This window comes from Garra rufa, chromosome 15, assembly GCF_049309525.1.
Source record: "Garra rufa chromosome 15, GarRuf1.0, whole genome shotgun sequence".
Classification (NCBI taxonomy): Eukaryota; Metazoa; Chordata; class Actinopteri; order Cypriniformes; family Cyprinidae; genus Garra; species Garra rufa.
In genome coordinates, this window is record NC_133375.1 from 8,856,118 (window position 1) to 8,878,927 (window position 22,810).

The 22,810-nt window shown below is 40.0% G+C and overlaps 1 protein-coding gene across 1 annotated transcript in view; it reads right to left on the reverse strand.

The window, feature by feature from the left end:
* mtor (mechanistic target of rapamycin kinase) overlaps nucleotides 1-22,810 on the reverse strand; it is a 185,774-nt gene that overhangs the window by 67,606 nt on the left and 95,358 nt on the right. The window contains exons 30-32 of the mRNA XM_073818557.1: nucleotides 11,581-11,720; nucleotides 7,267-7,367; nucleotides 4,806-4,921 (exon numbers count right to left, since the gene is read on the reverse strand). Coding sequence (XP_073674658.1) covers nucleotides 4,806-4,921; nucleotides 7,267-7,367; nucleotides 11,581-11,720 — 357 coding nt within the window. The remainder of the gene's footprint in view (nucleotides 1-4,805; nucleotides 4,922-7,266; nucleotides 7,368-11,580; nucleotides 11,721-22,810) is intronic.

Below are 22,810 nucleotides of genomic sequence, written 5' to 3' on the forward strand. Positions count from 1 at the left end.
CCCTGGTTCCTCCGCTGCATCAATACAGCACCTAGTGTTGTAGTGTCCAATGTTGCTCGCATGTGTATATACAACAAATGGGAGGTCAAGGTTGGGATGTCCAAGGATGGGAGGTGAGGTGAGGCATGCTTTTGGGTGTTCAAAAGCTTGTTGACATTGAGAAGACCAGTGAAATGAATGACCCTTTTTCTTCAAGGCATTAAGGGGCTCAGTGATCCTTGAGAAGTTTGGTACAAACCGGTGGTACCACCCGGCGAGTCCAAGGAAGCGTTGAACCTCTTTGAGGTTATGAGGTACAGGGCATGCACATACAGCTTCCACCCTACTCGAGTCTGCGGAGATACCATGAATGTTTACTACGTGTCCAAGAAATGTCAACTCTTGAAGACAAAACTTGCTCTTTTTTAGGTTGATAGTCAAGCCTGCCATCTGCAATCGATGGAGAATGGTTTGGAGATCAAGGAAATGCTGGTCCATGGATGGTGAGTAAACTATAATATCGTCAATGTAGACAAAACATATATTACCTCGTAATTCTCCTAAGTCTGTCTCCATTAGTCTTTGAAAAGTCGCTGGGGAATTTAACCCAAAAGGCATGACTCTGAACTGATATAGACCACCTGACGGAGTTATAAAAGTAGTCACAGGTTTGCTAGCTTGACTTGAACCTCCAGACTTTGAAGATTGAAAAGGACGCTTGTTATTAGCATGTCGATGCTGTTCAGAAGGCTGGTTGGAAGGAGCAGGAATAAAGTGAGGGCAAATCCCAGGTGAGTGATAACCTTTGCATCTCCAGCATTGTACTTGAGGCTTTTCTACAGGTTGGCCAGAGTTAGGTGTTGGTGGCATTGCAGATGGTTTAATAACTTTACGTCCTTCATATTGTAGTTACTGGCCATAGTCTTTCTCCAGTTGATGACCGAGCTTCAGTAACTCCTCAACAGTGCTTACTCGACATTATAGCTGGCTGGCAAGGTAGGGCTTGATGTTTTTAAGAATAATTTTTATCATGTCACTTTCTGTTAGAGTAGGCTTCCACCTCTTGCAGAGAGCTCTATATGAAAATGCTAAATCCCTAATGGATTCCTTCTCGCCCTGGCTTCTAGTTCTGACTTGATCAGCCAGCTCATCCTCAGTCTTCAGAAAAGAAGACGGAGAAGAAAGCGGATTTAAACTCATCCCATGTGGTAATTGAGGATCTGGCAACCTCCCACCAGTCACAAGCAGATCCATACAGTACAGTTCGGAAAGTGGCCAACAGGTCAGTATCAACCAAGGGATGTAATGCTAAAAAAAATCTCGACAGCGGGTCAAATAGAGCAAAGGGTCAGGATCGTCTGATGGACGTCCAAAGGTGGGGAATGTTAACTTAAGATGGTCACTTCTTACTACTGCCGCAGCGGGAAGAGGGGTAAGTGCTGTTGCTGAGGTAGGGGAAGGTAATGGAGAGAGAGAAGTAGTGTCAGGTGACAATGGCACATTTTTCTTAAGCAGATCCACTAATTTATTTTCTTGCATTTTACATTGGTCTAACATTTCAGTCTGAAACTTTTTAAAGTCTGTGCAAAGACTGGCAGTTTGGACGTTACATTGGTGGAGTTCTTTCATTAGCTGATCATGAGTTTTTTGAAAATTTTGTTGTATGGTTTTAAGGTCCTGCTGCACTTCCAGCTGCAGCTGATCCACCATGAAGCGCACTTCAGAGACAAAGATAGATTCCACTCTTTGAAGTTCACTTGAAATCATGAGTTTGATGGCTTTAGTTAGTTGATCTGTTTCAGCCTCATCCTGTTTTTTTGTTGGTAGACAAAAGTGTGAGAACTTGCTGCTGGTTGTCTTTCATTTTGCTTTCTCCTGTTTTTAAATAAAATCCATCAGTGTTTCCCAGTTACCTTGAACTTGTAAGGTGATGTATTTCTCTCCCAGGAGTTGGAAGTACACAGGGCAAATCCTGCTGTAACGAAGAGGGAGAGGAGATTTTAGGTGATGTGCATAGTTGCATGGGGCCTGGTCCCTGTTCCCAGGTAAAGGTTTGGACTGGAGTGCTGCCAGCAAGGCCTGAAGCAAACTGCACATGGGCTCCTGGACAGATGGTGCTGGATGGCGTGTGAGTGTATGGAACATGGGAAACATGAGGTGAAGAAGGTCCAAGGGTTAACTGGGGATCTGGAACTTCTATCCCCACAAGTATTTGAAAACCAAGTCACACTTCAATTTTTGTAATTTTTGCAAAATTAATAAATCTTGCAGTACAAATGACAGAGGTTACTTTAACACTTTTCCACAAAAAAGAACAACTGACATATCACAATATCACAGTTTGATCACAATTCTTTGTTTTGTTTTCTCAAACTTCAAAGTTTCCCAGTTAACAATTACAATAACAGAAAAGTCTCAAATTAAAGCAGTGGGAAGTAAATAACTTTTTTTTAATACGTTCAAGTCCCTGTTCGGGCGTCACTTATGTAGCGGTGGCGGGTGCTAAGAAAATTCCAATTGGTAGATTTAAGGAAATAATATTTACTATAGAAAAAATTAACAAAATTTTCTATTTGTTTTGGATGGTTTGGGCACCAGACAAGCTTAGTCTTGTCAAAATATTTTTTTTCCCCTACCCAGAATAGCTGTTTAAGCCACCGGTTGATATTTTCAACAAGCAATATGGTATCAAACAGAAAACTTGCTTTGGTTCAAGTTCAAATACAACCTCTGATTCACAGTGATCGTTCATTGTTTATTGGCAAACTTCAGACGGGCATTTTCACCAAGCTGCTTGGCAATGGTCTTGTAGCCCATTCCAGCCTTGGACAGCTCTTTGGTCTTGGCCATGGTGGAGAGTTTGGAATCTGATTGATTGATTGCTTCTGTGGACAGGTCTCTTCTATACAGGTAACAAACTGAGATTAGGAGCACTCCCTAAAAAGTTCTTCAGGGCCCCAAAACACCCTCAGACCCCAGAGGGTTAAGAGAGAGCTCCTAATCTCGGCTTGTTACCTGTATAAAAGACACCTGGGAGCAAGAAATCTTATTTCACTCATTAAAATGCAAGTCAATTTATAACTTTTTGTGAAATGAGTTTTTCTAAATTTTTTGTTGTTATTCTGTCTCTCATTATTAAAATAAACCTACCATTAAAATATTAAAGTGATCATTTCTTTGACAGTGGGCAAATGTACAAAATCAGCAGGGGATCAAATAATTATTTTCCTCAATGTATAAATTAATATGACTTGACTTGACACAGATTATACATGCACATAAACCTGTTGTTAGCATTGTAGCGTATGGGTTAGATAATTTATCTTGTTTATACACAGTCCCCCTTTCCTTCCAGGCCAGCCCATACCACCCCTCTGCCCCTTGGCTATCTGATGTTCTCCACAAGCATCACTGCAGAGAGGGTGTGGCACAAATCAGAAACTCCTACTGACCTCAATGCGTATAGGTCACATCTCCACTGCTAAAGGAGATAATACCACAACAAAATAAATAAAGTTTTAGACATTCTACTAAGTACAGGTAACTTTTCAACTACATGTCAACTAATTCTCATTAATTTGCAACTACATGTCTACTAACTTTCAGAATAGAATGTTAGGTTAGGTTTAGGGTTAGTAAAATAAGTTGACATATACTTAAACATGTTCTTATAGTCAGTACGTTGTATGTTGTGGACCATTTAAAAAAAAAACATGTTAGAAGATCTTATCAAATTAAAACGTTACCAAAAAGTCACAAAGATGCCATGCTTGATGACTCCGTAGATGATCAGCAGGATGCATCCATTGTAACGACTACATTTATTTCTACTTTTTGACGAAAGGAAGAACATTTACATCCATTTTGAGTTGAATAGTTAAATCTAATGTCTAATCTTTTTTTAAAATATATAATCACTCATGTACAGTCAGATGTTCTAAGTCAGTGACTAAATGGTCAACGTTATGCTGTTCCTTTTGGTAGCATAAAAACTATGTATTACTTAAATTGTGATTATAATGTTATGATCAACACTAAACATACGAGTTCCACATGTAATATTGATTTCAAATATAAAGATGAACACAGTGAACCCTTTTAAATAGAGAGTTGAAGTCAGAAGTCTAATATCCAGGTTGAAAATGGCTTTTTATTTCTAAATTATGACAGTTAAGTGCACCTCATAAAACAAAAATGCAATTCTTAACCCCTTTAATCCTTTTTAAAACTGACCAAGACCTTCACATAAAAATTACAATAGCAATTTAGGGATCAGCTGGGTAAAACTGGATCTCATTCTGTGAATGGCTACTTTCCCTTCCAGCGTTAAATTGGCTGTGACTTTGTTTAATCAGAGTAACTTTAATTGCAAAGTCCTCTTGAGTAATGGAACAGGTGGGATGACAGGATAATAATGAGAGTACATGGGTGGGTCTGTGATGTTCTCCATGTGTATGAGCTCATCTCACTCTCTCTCTCTCTCTCTCTCTCTCTCTCTCTCTCTCACACACACACACACACACACACAAACACACTTGTTTTGGAAGAAGGAACACTGCATCACCGCAGGGACCGCAAGTCAGCCAAGTAATTTGACGTGCAGACTGAGGGTAGCCTTTGACCAATATTACATAACGCCTGTGAGACAATGCACCACGGCAACTGTTGCACTCATCATCATTGACTGAACAATTTTTTCCTTAAACATTTCCCTCCTGGTTGTTTCTTCCATTTAAAGTAAGTTGGACATTTTTAGAGGATGACAAATGAGGTAGTTTATATACTGTTCATTTAATAACTCACATTAGTAGTTTTTTATGTAGTACCTGCTGAGCCAGTGAGAAGAGATCTTGATGTAGAGCAAGCACTGCCCTGTAAAAGGCTCCATCATGGGTGTCTCGTGGGATCATGCAGGTATACTCTTCCATACTGTCCCAGTGGCCTGACAAACACACAAAAAAGCATTATATTATACAAATATTATATGTTCAAAAATATAATAAATTAAATATTTGTCTGCAGCAGAGGTTGCGTTAGACTTCAACATTGTCCGTCATTTTGACGGACAGGGTCGTAAAAATTCCGTCATAATCTATTATTACCCGTCATTTTAATTTTCATATTTTAATTATAATAACACATTTAATTGCTTTTATTTTTGTTCACATTTTCATTTTTAATCATGAACCTACAGGGCGAGCATACTGTATAGGTTTATGCACTTATTTATGAAGAGAACAGATGAACAGAAACTGCGTCACTTTTCATGTTCAACACCACACCCGAAGTACAACATTTTTTTTTTTTTTTTTACAAAAAAAAAAAAAAAAACATGCTAGGGCTGGTTTCAAAAAAATCGATTTCTCGATTTTAATAGAATCTTATTTTTATGCACCAATATCTACGTATATTTAAAGTGGATATTGCTGTTTTCAGCTCACGAATTAACAGTAGGTGCACATATCTAATAAATCACAATAAGCCATTAAGCTCTGTGCTTTCTTACTTTCAATATGAAAAAGTCTCAGATTTAAAATTCTGTCTATTTCATCAGGAAATTCAAGCAATAAATACCGTTATGGCGTTCTTTAATGTGGCGTGATAGACCACTGTAGTTTATACTGGGTGCTCGCATGTGTGTATCAGATGCATAGCAAAAGATTCGTCGTGACAGTTTCGTTTTTGTTCTGTATCTAGTGCTCTGCTGCTACAATGGAGCGCGCTCGCCACCAACTGGACAGGGGTGGGAATTACAGTTACAATTTACAACAGATCACCCGCAGTGTAATCTGTCAAAATGACGGACAGCCTTCAGATTTTTCCGTCACTGATTAAAAAAATCTGTCAATGACGGACAATTTTCGATTAATGCGACCTCTGGTCTGCAGTATCTGAGCCTTACATTCAACATTAAGAGTCCCTTAATGGTCTGTAAATTGAATATCTGTCAATGGAATTTATATTCATTCTAAACTGACACTGATTGACTGATGAATAATGACTGAATTACAACTCTTCATCGTTTGGTCTCGCATCAGAAGTCACAACAAAATCTTAAAGCCCCATTACACTTCAAACGAAATCGGAGAACAAACTGATGTGACACCATTTAGAACAAAATTCGTCCAAAACGACTTGCCAAAGCGAACTTTCCAGAAAAGTTAATTCCGACTGAAAAACACCTTCGTACTACTATTGGTCCGTGTGACGATTACCTCATAGGAAATGTGCGCTAAAGTTTCCACCTTCTTTTACGCAGAACTCTTCTCTGGGTTTATTTTGTCTGTCAAGTCCTTGGAAGTGAGATGTCCACGTGTAGAAACATGAACAAAGTGGAGAGCCGCTTAACAAATATTGTTGTGCTTCTGATGAAATGAGACACTGACATTGTTTTTCATATTTAATACTGCTGATTGCTTTATATACTGAATAAAGTTCATGTTTAATACTGCTGATTGCTTTATACTGAATAAAGTGCCATGTAAACAAACGTGTCGTAAATTCATGGGAGTGCTAATTTGCAGAGCTTGTGCAAACATACACATGTTGCTGTGATTAGACTTGTGATTAGACTTGTTTTCTCCATTTTGTTGTTTATTTTGTGACGAAAAGGAAAGTGTGCAGCACATATTTACATATTCATTTAAATGTTGCTTTCATCAGAGTGGCTGGCGTTGGGATGTTCACTAACAGTATATCGTCGTTCATATATTTCGAACTTCGCTTTTCCAGTAAAGTAAAGAATGTACTGTAGAAATTACATAAAAATGCACTGTCTTAAGTATTAATATACTGTCAGATTTGTATCACCAAGGCCTAAATGTGAAAAAGCTATCAAATTCACCTTGGGGGAATAAAGACAGTGTAACTTGACGTTATTTATTTTTTTTCCATTGTTAATTTTAAGTATTTCGTATGAATTTACCTCCCTGAAATAAAGGTTGTGAAATGCATGTTTTATTGGTCTGTTGAGTGGTTTTAGGACATTGCAATTTACTGTTTTTGTATAATATTTTTATAATAGCATTAACATTCTGATTTTAATGGTCATTTACATTAGGTAGCTTCCTTGTTTTTTGCCTTATGTAACCAATTGTAGTGAATACTAGTTTAATGTTACTACTGTATGTATACAGTATTACTTATTAACATATATCGATAATTGCAACACTTTTTGACATGTGCTTGCTGCTGTAGCCAAGTTTAGTTACAGACTAAACTTCAAATGAATGTAGGAATAATCAAAAACAATTTTTTTTTTAATGTTGTCATTCTTTCTCGCCTCACCCAATCCCCATGCTGCAGCTGCTGCCATACGGGCCATCTTGGCTTGAGTCTCCTCGCTGACCAAAGTCCACTCTTCACAGCACTGCTGATGCAGCTGACCCCTTACGGAGGAAAAAAAACAGAAAGAGAATGAGAGAGAGACAGACAGACAGCAGGGGAGGAAACAGTCTTACATAGCCAAATCTTTGACTACTGGGAGTGAAGTCTGGTCCACACTGAAGCTTATTGAAGCCAAGAACCTTTTTTTACAGTTCATGCTCATTGCCAATACTTCTATACTTTAATAATTCTAATATGCACAATTCACATAGACTTGCTTTTACTACTATTACGATTCTATTCCTACAATTTAACAATAATTACAAAACTTCACAAATTTATTGAAATTAAAAATATAAATGATTACATTACATAAGTATTTAGACCCGTAACTCGGTGCTTAGATGAAGCAGCTGGTGGCGATTACAGCCTCAAGTCTTTTGGGTATTGTAATAAATCTATGTAATAAGGCATGAGGACACAGGATTTCTGACAAAAAATGGGTTTCATTGTGACCAATAAAGTCCCTAAAATAAACAATACAAATTCAATAATGTTCATCCAACAAATATTCTAGCTAGACTTGAATAACTTAGGTCACCAAAGCAAAAACTCAACTTAAAAGTAAAGAAGAACCAAATGAGAACTGAACAGAACAAGATTGACCTACTAACTAGGACATCAGACAGGTATTTACATGTAGACATTTAGCAGACGCTTTTATCCAAAGCGACTTACAAAAGAGGACAATGGAAGCAATCAAAAACAACAAAAGAGCAATAACATGCAAGTGCTATGACAAGTCTCATTTAGCCTAACGCAGTACACATATCAAGTTTTTTTTTTATATTATATAATAAAAAGAAAATAGATAAAATAAAAAAAGAAAAAGCAAGCTAGTGTTAGAGGCCTAAAAATAGATAGATAGAATATAACAAGAACAGAGAAGCTAGTGTTATTTAATACAAAAATAATAATAAAATAAAAATATTAAAAATAAAATAATAATAATAGTGTATTTAAGACAAATGGCGTGCTCACTGTTCAAAGGGAAAACACGCAATTAACATTTTCTGTCTGGCCACTATGCCATAAAGCCTGGATCAGTAACGGTTGTCCTTCAGTTAAGTTTCTCTCATCTTCACATTTGTTCTCTGGAGCTCAACCAGAAGATCATATGTGGAGATAAGAGAAACTTAACTGAAGCCATCCCAGAATGACTTTCAGGTTTTTGGTCACCTCTGTGTAAGGTACAGATCAATGTAAAAAAAATAAAAAATCTAAAACACTTCAGCATAACCAAAAAGGCGACATCTGAATATTTTCTTCAGACCCTGTATATTAGAGAGATACAGGAACCTGCACTGCACACAAAAAATAGATGTAAGAATTTGTTCTGAAATTACCGTTTCTGGCAAAGCCCAAGCACTCCATCTTAGAATTCATAAAGACCAAACGTGTTGAACAAATGTGAAAGGTCAGTAAGAGCTTCTGTTTGCATCCATGCTGGGAACTTTTCACCAAAAAAACCCTTGCCATAGCTCTGGCTGTGATAAAACTGCAAAAAGACATGACATCATATCACATCTTGGAATGGTGCACCTTTAAAACAAATAGGCCCTTTAAGGGCTAACAGTGCTGACACAGACACAAGCAAATCATGCGTGTCATTGCTGGGGCTTGTGAAAAAAGGGGCCTCACGATTAGCCCTGTGAGACACTGCTCATATGGGTTTCAGGAGATGGAGTGGGGGATCTGGAACAAATGAAGTGCTTTCCCAGCCGCCTGGAAAAAACATTACTCATGGGGCCTTGCAAAATACAAGGTTCCAGGCTGAAGACAGGCCTAAAACACAAAGACGCACATTAAGAGTGAGACAGGAAAAGGGCTCTGGTACCTTTACATGGGAACTGTCTATCACTCATTGGAATGGAATGTCACATGGAAATTTGCCCCCGAAAAAAAGAAAAACATAACATAGTGTCACATGGTGGGCTGGTCTGCAGTGTGGATACTTCTGGGTAATTACGCTCAAATTAGAAACAGCAGCAATATGTGGGGCTGTGAAATACAACTCTAAAAAGGGATGTTTTGTAAAATGCAATAAAATTAAGAATCTGTGATTTGTTAATTCTCTTTAACTGTTAACTTTTTTAACTAATTGACTTAAGTACAAATACAAAAAAAAGATTTTGCAATGTTGTCACTGACCAACATAAAAGTATTTTGTAAATACAGTATAAACAAATTTTGATTTTGATAGCTACAACACTCCAAAGAAGTTGAGGCAAAGGCATGTAACACTGTACCACATCAACGTTTGGGAACTGAGGATACTACTGTTAAAGATTTCCAAGCAAAAATCTTGCTTGATACAAGACTTCAGCCAGTACGTGGTCATCATTATCTGATTCTCCTTTACATTTTCAGTAGGAGACAGATATGGTCTGCAGGTAGGCCAGTAAAGCACCTACTCTCTGTGTCTAAGAAACCACCCTGTTGTAGCACATGGCGAATGAGACCTGTCTTAATCTAATAACCATGGACTTCCATTGAAAGACGTGATCTTGATGGCAGTACATGTCTCTGTACAATCCCAATATATCCCTCCAATGTCAATGGTACCTATGCACATATATGCCGTTTGCCTTTCTGGACTCTTATACCATGACAGACATTTGCTGATGTTTGCAGATGTTTACTGATGAAAGCTTGAATGATTCCTTTGGTCTTTATGACTGAGATCTCGATGTCCATATTTCCCAGAAACAAGTTGAAATGTTTCTAAACCTTTGCGATTTTGCATTGAGAAATGGCAGTCTAATTGCACCTATTGCCAGCTTACCTGCTAATTGTGAACTGTCTCAAAACAATTTAATTTGGATATTCTGTAACCTTTTCACTTCTTTTTTGTGTCAGTCCTAAATTTTGGAGCATGTTGCAGCCATCAAAAAAGTGGTCCCACTTTAGATTAGGTGGCCTTAACTACAATGTAATTACATTTAAATTAATCATTTGGTACAATGTACTTATTGTGTACGTACATGCTTTTACATTGTACTTATATATTTTTAAAAACCTATTAATTACTTTCTGTAATTACTACTGTTGACCCATCCCTTACACCCTATTCCACCCTTAAACCTACCCATACTACCAAACCTGTCCATAACCTTACCCATATTCCACCTTAATAGAAGCAAAAGTGTTTTGCAATGCAATATGACCACATTAAGTACATTGTACTTATTTTGTGAAGTACATAACAGTTAAGGCCACCTAATATAAAGTGTGACCAAAAAAGTTTATATTTACAAAAAGCATTTAAGTTGGTCAGTGACAACATTGCAAAATCTTTTTTTTGTATTTTTTTATTATTGAGTTTTTTAATGCTTTAAAGCTCAATGCTAAAATAAATGTTTGATGCAACATGAACAGATGTCAAATGTAATGCTGAGAAAAAAGTAAATTGGAACGCTCTACATACGCAGCAAATATTGTTCCTCATGTAAAACAAACAAGAGCCTGAGCAGATCACTGATTCCAACAGCTGTTAGTATGGTGCCAAGCCAAAAGCATTATATTTTTATAGGCAGCAGAAAAGGACACACAAATATTGAGTAAAATATAAATTTTTTAAATTAGATTTTCATTGATTATTTCCTGTTTCCACTATCACCGTCTATTGGTGTCTTATTACTGGTTTTGCTGACTGCAACAAACCTAGGAAGTTACCCCTTATGCCAGTCACTCTTCCTCATGCTTCCCAGTAAATGGCTATTAAAGAAATCAGTAATATTTTCCTTTCAAAAGTACAGAAAATTTATATAAAATAAGAGCACTGTCAGATTCCATGAGGGCACAAAGGGACACTGTGAGCACATATACATAACCAATTTCTGCTTTTACTCAGTCATATTTTCTCCTTCTTGTGTGACCCCATATTAAGAGGAATATATTTCACAGGAGAAATGACTTTCCATGGTGTAATGTTTTGCAGTTTTCCTTTGATTATTTCATCAAAACCTTAAACCTAAAAATGTAAAACTGACTCAAAAAGGAATCAGTAACTAATAAATAGTAACCAATAACATCAAACAATTGACAGCACTACAAACTGCTTAGTCTAGTCACAAAAAATTACATAAATTTATTCTGAAGCACAATGCATAAATTGACAAATAAAAAAATCCCCAAAAAGAACCAAAGTTGTAAAAAAGAAAGAATTAGTCTGCCCACTTCCAGGAACTGACAACTTATAATACATGAACATACCATTCGCCTAGTGCTTCCAGACATCTCATGCGACCCAGAATAAGCTCTGGATCATCTTTGTTCATATCGATTTTTTTATCGTAGGCGACCAGAGCATCTTCCCACTCATGAAGTTTCTCATACCAGGTGGCTTGGATCTCCTGTAGTGGAAGAAAAACATAAAAGGATGATGTAAATTATTAAAATGACATAACTTAAAAATCAGGAACTATTTTTTATGGGGGAGGGGATTGAAAGGCTTACTTAATTTGTAAAATAAGTAAACCACAAACTCATCTTTTGGCACTCAACATCTGAGATTTTCAAACTCACACAATCACATTCACATCTGGAATGCAGACAGCTGAGTACAGATAGCTCCAACTATTGTTCCAACATTCAGGGGAGGGCATAGGAACAGTTTATTTTAAAATTGGCAGCGAGCCCACCGTGAACATCTGGCAGAGTAACGGAAGGCTCAGCAACAGTTGAAATAACACTTCACTAGGCTTCACATATTTTATCATTTGAAGAAAACTAATTTCTAAGTAGAAAATGGGCAAAAACAGTGACTATACATGGTGAATAGGGGCATAACAATACACATATTCATATTGAACCATTCGGTACAAGGCTTTCAGTTTGGTACACATTACAAACCAAACATTTTGTTGGACTAATTCTATTACATTTGGAAAATAAAAGCACTGTGAAATATTATGTTCTTAGTGCCACTGTGCTTAACAAGGCAGTCCAAAAGACGTAAAGTGACGTCTGCCCCTCCCACAGAAAAACACATGACTGCAGTAGGGTTGTGATAGTGAGGTAGTTCGTTAGAGTTTTCCCTCTTTTCCTCGGTTTTATTCTCTTTTAAATAGCTTGCAAATGCCTGTGTGCATTTTACTTTCACTTTCGAATTAGCAGCAATTCGGCATTAACTGACAACATTAAAACAGTACGACAAATCAATTGACAAAAAAAAAAAAAAAACTCGCTTATATTAAACAAAAAATGTTTAATTTATTAACAAAACAAATACAAATACACCATGCTGTAGGCCTAATATAAAATAAAAAATAACTTACGCAAAGTTTAAATATAAAACAATGAAAATCAGCAAACATGGTGGAACCAAATAAATAAGAAACAAATGTTAAAAAAGGTTCCAAAACTATCTTAGATAAACTGCAAAGGGCCTTCCAATGTTAAAATATTTGTAAAGCATGCACTTTTGTATTGTTTCGAAACAAAATCTTTCACCAACTTCTTGTCTTTCTCACCTCACTTGTCAGCTCGACTTCCTTTCCTCACGTGATAATTGAAATCTGACTCCTGCCGCTGATCTGAGATGCAACTGTTGTTCTACACACTGCATTGCTGTATCGAATACGTACCGAACCGTGATACCACTGTGTTGTAGTGAACTAAACTGTGAATTTTGTGAACTGTGACCCTTAATATATATACAGTCAGATCCATACATATTTGGACACTGACATAATTTTTTTTATTATTTTAGCTGTTGACCAAAACATATTCAAGTAACAGTTATATAATGAATATGGGATTTAAGTGCTCTGAGCTTTAATTTAAGGGTATTCCCATCAAAATTGGGGAAAAAGTTTAAGGAATTACAGCTCTTTAATATGTACCTCCCACCTTTTACAAGTAATAAGTAAATGACTCAAAAGCTGTTTCATGGACAGTTGTGGACTATTCCTTAAATTTTTTCTACATCAGTTAAGCAGGTAAAAGGTCTGGAGTTAATTCTAAGTGTGCCATTTGTATGTGGAAGCTGTTGACAAGATGGCGGCGCGTGCACACGCAGCGGCTTCTCTCTCTCCCGACCAAACAGTGTTTTCGTGTTTTTCGTCCTGTAAGTCGCAGTGTTTTTGTACGTCTTCGTCGCGTTTATCTGCCCTTAAGCGCGTTTATAGCCGAACATTTTTGCTCGACATCGGCAGAAACAAAGTTTTTAAGTTGAACTCTGTGGACGCTGAAGAGCTGAATGATCTGGGTCTGCTCCGGAGGCCTACTCAATCACAGACCCCCACTCCTGCACCTCGCCCACAATGGAGGCGCCTCAAGCGGTGTGAGAGGAAGCAGAAGAGGGGTAAGCGCGGAGGTATCCGAGCTAGGCTAGCGGCTAGCCCACACAAACCCGCTATCCCTTCCATCGTTCTGGCCAACGTACGCTCATTAGACAACAAACTGGACTACATCCGACTACTACGTTCATCTCAAAGGAATGTAAAGGACTGTTGTGTTTTTGTGTTCACGGAAACATGGCTCAGCGACAGTGTCCCGGACCGCGCCATTCAGCTCGACCAGCTGACATGCTATCGTGCCGACAGGGTTGTCGTCACGGGGGGTAAGACCCGCGGTGACGGACTTTGTGTTTATATCAATGACGCTTGGTGCCGCGATGCTGTTGTAGTCTGTTGTAGTCTAGCAAATACTGCTCACCAGTGTTGGAATTTATGGTTATTAAGTGCCGGCCGTTCTACCTACCGAGGGAATATACAGCTGTACTGCTGTGTGCTGTGTACATCCCTCCCACCTCCAACAACAACAGGAGCGAGGCACTTTATGAACTGTACCAGCACATCAGTGAGCAGCAGACAGCTCACCCTGATGCTTTTCTCATCGTGGCTGGGGATTTCAATCATGCAGACTTAAAGAGTGTGTTTCCAAAAATACAGCAACACATTGACTTTCCAACACGGGGAAATAACACACTGGACCTTGTTTACACCACCCAGAGAGGAGCTTACAAAGCTTTCCCCCTCCCCCACCTCGGTGCCTCTGATCACATCTCTGTTATGCTAATGCCCTCTTACAGACCGCTTGTTAAAGTCACCAAACCGGTTTGTAAGCAGATACAAGTGTGGCCAGAGGGGTCTTCAGAGGCTTTACAGGACTGCTTTGACACTACAGGTTGGAATATGTTTAAACAGGCTGCCACTTACAACAACACCACTGACCTCCAGGAGTACACAGAGACTGTTACAGCCTACATTAACAAATGCACTGAGGATGTAACAGTCACCAAAACCATCACTGTCCGTGCCAACCAAAAGCCATGGATGACAGGGGAGGTCTACAGGCTGCTGAAAGCTCGGAACGCTGCCTTCAGAGCTGGAGACGAGGCGAGCCTGAAGACAGCTAAGGCTAACCTTTCTCGTGGCATCAGAGAGGCTAAGAGACAGTACTCCAGAGGAATATCTCGTCGCTTCAATGACAGCAGAGACACACGGAGCCTGTGGCGGGGCATACAGACCATCACAGATTACAAGCCCCCTCCACAGACCTGTGACAGCACCATCTCCCTGCTGAACGAGCTGAACACCTTCTTTGCTCGCTTTGAAGTGCAAAACAGCACCACTGCACAAAAGACCCCACCCCCTCCTGGTGACCAGGTGATGACTCTGTCGCCGGACAGTGTGAGGAGATCCCTCAGCAGGATCAACGTACGCAAAGCTCCGGGTCCTGACAAAATTCCTGGTCGTGTACTGAGAGACTGTGCAGTGGAACTCACTGATGTCTTCACAGACATCTTTAACATCTGACTCTCCCAGGCTGTCGTCCCCACCTGTTTCAAAGCAACCACGATCATTCCGGTACCAAAAAAGTCATCTCCTTCCTGCTTTAATGACTACCGTCCAGTTGCACTTACCCCCATCCTCATGAAGTGCTTTGAACGGCTTGTCATGCAGCACATTAAATCTGTCCTTCCCCTCTCACTGGACCCCTTCCAGTTTGCATATCGGCCCAACCGCTCGACCTATGATGCCATCTCCACTGCACTACACTCAGCACTCACACATCTGGACAAAAAAGACTCATATGTCCGAATGCTGTTCATAGACTTCAGTTCAGCATTTAACACTATAATCCCACAACAGCTCACACAAAAACTGATCCAGCTGGGGCTCAACACCTCACTGTGTAACTGGCTGTTGGATTTCCTCACAGGAAGACCACAAGCAGTACGGGTCGGCAGTAACACATCCAGCACTATCACTCTAAACACAGGGGCCCCTCAGGGATGTGTGCTGAGCCCCATCCTCTTCACTCTGCTGACCCACGACTGCACTCCATCACACAGCTCCAACCTCTTCATCAAGTTTGCGGATGACACGACTGTGGTGGGTCTCATTAGCAACAGGGATGAGACAAACTACAGAAGTGAGGTGAGCCGCCTGGCCACGTGGTGCGGAGACAACAATCTCTCTCTGAATGTGGAGAAGACGAAGGAGATTGTTGTTGACTTCAGGAGAGCGCACACTTAGCATGCTCCTCTGACCATCAACGGTGCGTCTGTGGAGAGAGTGAGCAGCACCAAGTTCCTGGGTGTGCACATCACTGAGGATCTCTCCTGGACAAACAACACCACTGCACTGGCCAAGAAAGCACAGCAGCGTCTCTACTTCCTCCGCAAACTAAGAAGAGCAAGAGCACCAGCCCCCATCATGTACACATTTTACCGAGGAACCATCGAGAGCATCCTGTCTAGCTGCATCACTGTGTGGTTTGGAGCCTGCAATGCGTCCTGCCAAAAAACTCTCCAGCGCATAGTCAGAGCAGCTGAGAGGATCATTGATGTCCCTCTTCCCTCCCTCCAAGGCATCTACAGCACACGTCTCACCAAAAAAGCCCTCTGCATAGCAGCCGATCCCACCCACCCAATGCAAAGCTTCTTCAGCCTGCTGCCATCAGGGAGGAGACTGCGGAGTCTCCAGGCCAGGACCAGCAGACTGAAGGACAGCTTCACCCACCAGGCTGTCAGGAAGCTCAACTCTCTCCCTACTCTGCCCCCACTCCCCTCACTCCCCTCTTCTGCCTCACAACTTTCTGAACTCTGACACACACACACACACACACACACACACACACACACACACACACACACACACACACACACACTGACCTGCACCAGTCACTTTGTGCAGCATTGGTCTGCCAACTACCTCACCTACTCATAGACAGTTACAAGACTGCTCTGACACTTTTACACATTACAAGCTCTGTTGCACTATATTGTTTACATGTTTACATGGTTTGCACTCTCTACCATGTGCCCTTATTTGTATATTGTGTTTTTCATTTTATATATTATGTTTATTTGTATTTATTCTTTGTATCTAATGTTACTGTTTGTATTTAATGTTACTGTTTGTATTTAATGTTACTGTTTGTATTTAATGTTACTTGTATGCACCATGGGTCTGAGAGTAACGCAATTTCAATTCTCTGTATGTCCTGTACATGTGGCAGAATTGACAATAAAGTTGACTTTGACTTTTGACTGTTGCTTTGACCCCACATCATGTGGTCAAAGGAGCTCTGCATGCAAGTAAAACAGACAATTGTTAGGTTTCAAAAACAAAAGAAATCCATCAGAGACATAGCAGGAACATTAGGAGTGGCCAAATAAACAGTTTGGTACATTCTAAGAAAAAAAAAGAACACACTGGTGAGCTCAACAACATATAAAAAGGCCTGGACGTTTACAGGGGACAACAGGATGGATGATTAGATGATCCTCTCCATGGTAAAGAAAAACAACATCACAACATCCAGCCAAGTAAAGAACACTCGCCAGGAGGTAGGCGTGTCACTGTCAAAGTCTACAATCAAGAGAAGACTTCAGAAGTGAAAGTACAGAGGGATTCAATACAAGGTAAAAACAAGGCCAGATTAGACTTTGCCAAAAAACATTTAAAAAAGCCAGACCACTTCTGGAAAAGCATTCTTTAGATGGCTGAAATTAAGATCAACCTGTACCAGAATTATGGGAAGAAAAAAGTATGGAAAAGGCTTATAACAGCTCATAATCCAAAGCATACAACATCTTCTGTGAAACATGGTGGAGCAGTGTGATGGCATGAGCAGGCTTCCAGTGGCACTAGGTAACTGGTGTTTAGTGGAAATGTGACAGAGGAAAGAAGCATCCGGAAGAATTCTGAAGTGTATACTCTCTGTCCAGATTCAGCCAAATGCAGCAAAGTTGATTGCACAGCGCTTCATAATACAAGTGGACAATGACCCAAAACATACAGCAAAGCAACCCAAAAGTTTTTCAAGGTAAAAAGGTGAAATATTCTGTAATGGCCAAGTCAATCTCCTTATCTCAACCTGATTAAACATGCATTCCACTTGCTGAAGACAAAACTAAAGGCAGAAAACCCCAAAAACAAACAACTGAAGTCAGCTGCAGTAAAGGCCTTGCAAAGCATCACATAGGAGGAAACCCAGTCCATGGTGATGTCCATAAGTTCCAGACTTAAAGCAGTAATAGCCTGCAAAATATTCTCAATAAAATATTTGAAATGAACATTTTATTAATGATTATATTTATTTTTCCAATTAATTATTAGCCCCTGAAAATGGGGGGAGACTGTGTGTAAAAATGGTTGTAATTCGTATAATGTAAAGCATTTTATGTTATATTTTTGTTCAGACCCTTTAAATTAAAGCTTAAAGTCTCATTTCCATCTTGACTGTTTCATTTGAATTATATTCTGTTGACATACAGAACCGAAAATATAAAAACTGTGTCAGTGTCCAAATATATATGGACCTGACTGTATTTATATATATATATATATATATATATATATATATATATATATATAAATATAAATATAAATACACAGCACAGACCAAAAGTTTGGACACACCTTGGAAACACCTTTGAACCAAAGTTTTCTTTATTTTCATGATTACTATAAAAATTGTAGATTCACACTGAAGGCATCATTTACATTACATTTATTCATTTAGCCGACGCTTTTATCCAAAGCGACTTACAATTGGGAATACAACAAGTGATTCATCCTAAGGAGGCAGATCAACACAGGAAGTGCTCAAAAATACCATATATCAGGCGTTGTTAGAAGAGTGCAGGCTAGAAGGAGAAGATCAAGAAAGAGAGGAAAAACAGGCTAGAAGGGGGATCAAGAAGAGAGGAGAATTTTTTTTTTTTTTTTTTTTTTAATTGAGTCACATAGTGTCGAAAAAGATGGGTTTTCAGCAGTCGTTTGAAAGCTGTTAAGGAGTCTGCATTCCGGATAGGGGTGGGAAGATCATTCCACCAGGCAGGGACATTGAACGAGAATGTTCTGGACAGTGATTTAATACCTCTCTGTGGTGGTACAATGAGGCGTCTTTCACTAGAGGATCTCAGTCTTCTGGAAGGAGTGTAGATGTGTAGTAGTGAATGGAGGTAGGCAGGTGATGATCCGGTGGCTGTCCTATATGCCAGCACCAGTGTCTTGAATTTGATGCGTGCTGTAACCGGTAGCCAGTGCAGTGATATGAAGAGAGGTGTGACATGGGCCTTTTTGGGCTCATTGAAGACCAGTCGTGCTGCTGCATTCTGAATCATTTGTAGAGGCTTGATTGTACATGCTGGAAGACCAGCTAAAAGAGCATTGCAGTAGTCCAGCCTGGAAATGACCAGGGCCTGGACGAGGAGTTGTGTAGCATGCTCTGTTAGGAAGGGCCTGATCTTTCTGATGTTGTACAGTGCAAACCTGCAAGATCGAGCAGTTTTAGCTATGTGGTCTTTAAAAGTCAGTTGGTCGTCAAAGATTACACCCAGATTTCTGGCTGAAGTCGATGGGGTAATTGTTGATGAACCTAACTGGATGGAGAAGTCATGCTGTAGAGATGGAGTGGCAGGAAAGATAAGGAGTTCCGTCTTTGCTAAGTTGAGCTGTAGATGGTGTTCCTTCATCCATGCAGAGATATCCGCCAGGCAACCTGAGATCCGTGCAGCTACCGATGGATCGTCTGGTTTGAATGAAATATAGAGTTGTGTGTCATCAGCATAGCAATGGTAGGAGAAGCCATGTGCCTGTATGATGGGGCCCAGAGATGTAGTGTATATGGAGAAGAGGAGAGGTCCAAGAACTGATCCCTGAGGAACCCCAGTGACCAGTTGATGAGTTTTGGATACCTCCCCTCCCCAGGCCACTCTGAAAGACCTACCAGAGAGGTAGGATTTGAACCAGCGAAGTGAAGTCCCTGTGATGCCCAGCGTTGATAGGGTGGACAGGAGGATCTGGTGATTCACAGTGTCAAAAGCTGCAGATAGGTCCAGCAAGATAAGTACTGATGATTTGGACTCAGCTTTTGCCGTCCGCAAGGCTTCAGTGACAGACAGTAGCGCAGTCTCAGTTGAATGGCCGCTTCTGAACCCTGATTGGTTAGAGTCCAGTAGATTGTTCTGTGAGAGGAATAAGGATAGCTGGTTGAAGACAGCCCGTTCCAGTGTTTTTGCTATGAATGGAAGGAGAGAGACAGGTCTGTAGTTGTCAATGAGTGAAGAGTTAAGTGTAGGTTTTTTGAGCAGTTTCCCGGGCCTGCTTAAATGTAGTGGGAAAAGTGCCTGTGAGAAGAGATGTGTTGATGATGTGTGTGAGCGCCGGTAGGATTGTAGGAGAGATTGCTTGGAGAAGGTGTGAGGGGATAGGATCTAAAGGACATGTCGTCGGATGGCTGGAGAGGAAAAGTTTGGTTACTTCTGCCTCTGAGTAAGGACAGAAGGAGAAGAGGGGAGTTCTGTATGTGTGGAGCTGAGAACTTATTATTGATCGATGTAGTTTTGTCTGTAAAAAATGTGGCGAAGTCATCAGCTGTTATAGAAGTTGTGGGAGGTGGTGGAGGGGGACAAAGCAGTGTATTAAATGTTTTGAAAAGGTTGTGTGCGTCTGGACAATTGTTGATCCTGTTGTGGAAGTATGAAGATTTGGCTGTATGTACTTGGGTAGCGAAAGATGAGAGCATAGACTGATACATACTGAGGTCGGATGGATCCTTAGATTTGTGCCATTTTCTCTCGGCTGCCCTAAGTTTGGAGCGATGCTCACGAAGAACATCGGATAACCAAGGGGTTGTCGAAGCAGCTCGTGCTGGCCTGGAGGAGAGAGGGCATATAACATCTAGACAGGAGGTAAGAGTGGAGCATAAGGTGTCAGTTGCTGCATTAGTGTCCAGGGATGAGAAGTGAGTAGGAGAGGGAAGGGAGGAGGATACTAAAGAAGAAAGATGGGAGGGTGAGAGAGAGCGTAGGTTTCTTCTAAAAGTAACAGGTAGAGGTGTTGGTGGCGCACAAGTAGCAAGATGTAATGAAGAAGTGGTCAGAGATGTGTAGGGGTTTGACCGCAATGTTGTCTGAAATACAATTTTGCATGTAAATGAGATCAAGTTGGTTGCCAGACTTATGAGTGTATGTAGTGATAACGCGTTGTAGATCAAATGAAGCTAGAAGTGAATGGAAGTCAGCAGCATAGGGTTTGTCAAGGTGAATGTTGAGGTCCCCAAAGACTAGAAGTGGGCTGCCATCCTCTGGAAAAGAGGACAGCAGCCCATCCAGCTCTTCTAAGAAGATGCCAAGTTGAGTAGGAGGGAGGTAGATTACCACAATGTGGAGTTCGATAGGAGATGTTACAGTGATTGTATGAGATTCGAATGAACTATAATTGCATAGAGGAGAATGGGTTGAGTATTTCCAGTTGTTAGAAATAAGAAGTCCTGTACCCCCGCCCCTTCCAGTGTGACGAGGGGTGTGAGAGAAGGAAAAGTTATTAGAAAGAGCAGCTGGGGTTGCAGAGTCTTCTGGACGAATCCAGGTTTCAGTCAAACCTAGAATGCTCAGACCAGATTGCACAGAAAATGCTGAAATGAAGTAAGCTTTGTTGACAGCTGACTGACAGTTCCAGAGTCCAACCGTGAAAGAGAAAGGTTCAGTGGAAGAGGTGTCGATAGGACGCAGGTTAGAAATGTTGCGTCGACGTGTGCGTGTGATATTAGTGCGGTGTGTAGAGACCACCGGAATGAGTTGGAAACACATGATAGAGGAGGACAGAAAAAAGAGTGAAATAAAGGAAAGGAGTACTTAAGTGCGTTGTCGGTGTTGTTGCTCGATAAAGTCGCGCAGGAAAAGTCGCAAGTCTTTACTTTCGTCGGTCTTCACGCGAGGAGGCTGAACGCTTCCGCTGACGCTTCAGCGTCAGCTGGTCTGACACAGTTAAATAGACAACCAAACAGTGCTTCACTGATAAAAGCTAGGGACGCCTCCTAGGCTCAGTCAGCCGCAAATGTATCGCCCGCACGCAAAATGGCTCAATCGAAACTCAAAAAGCAACAGCTTCGCACTTGTAATAGCTCCAGAAGGGAACGATATGAAATAACAAAAGCTTCCCTTGGCCGTACGCTCAGTTATCAATTTTAATGATTGCAATAAAAACTAGAATTTAAAGCAAAAACAATCGCAGGACAAATAACAGAAGAAACACTCCTTTTCTAAAAGTGAATAGATGTAAATAAAACAAACGAATAACTAAATAGAACAACAGAGTGCTTTAAGAAGCAGCTCAAAATTAATATTAACGAATAAGTAAGTAAAATAGAAACGACAGAGTACGTTTAGAAGCAGCTCAAAATTAATATTAACGAATAAGTAAATAGAACGACAGAGTGCATTTAGAAGCATCTTAAAATTAATATTAACGAATAAGTAAGTAAATAGAAACAACAGAGTGCGTTTAGAAGCAGCTCAAAATTAATATTAACGAATAAGTAAGTAAATAGAAACAACAGAGTGCTGTTTAGAAGCAGCTCAAAATTAATATTAACGAAAAAGTAAGTAAATAGAAACGACAGAGTGCTTAAGGGAACAGCAGCTTAAAATTAATACTTAGGAATAAGTAATTAAACAGAAACGACAAAGTGCTTTTAGCGGCAACTCTAAGTAACGATCGCCTATCGAAATAGTATTAAAGTAGACACTTACGCGCCGTCGTTCTTTCTCGTCTGAGGACTGAACTCACTTTCCCGCAATATGGAAAGTAAGCAAACTATTTAAGCAGTATTCTCGCTAGCCACGCCTCCTAGGCTCAGTCAGCCGCAAATGTATCGCAAAATGGCTCACGCAAAATGGCTCAATCGAAACTCAAAAAGCAACAGCTTCGCACTTGTAATAGCTCCAGAAGGGAACGATATGAAATAACAAAAGCTTCCCTTGGCCGTACGCTCAGTTATCAATTTTAATGATTGCAATAAAAACTAGAATTTAAAGCAAAAACAATCGCAGGACAAATAACAGAAGAAACACTCCTTTTCTAAAAGTGAATAGATGTAAATAAAACAAACGAATAACTAAATAGAACAACAGAGTGCTTTAAGAAGCAGCTCAAAATTAATATTAACGAATAAGTAAGTAAAATAGAAACGACAGAGTGCG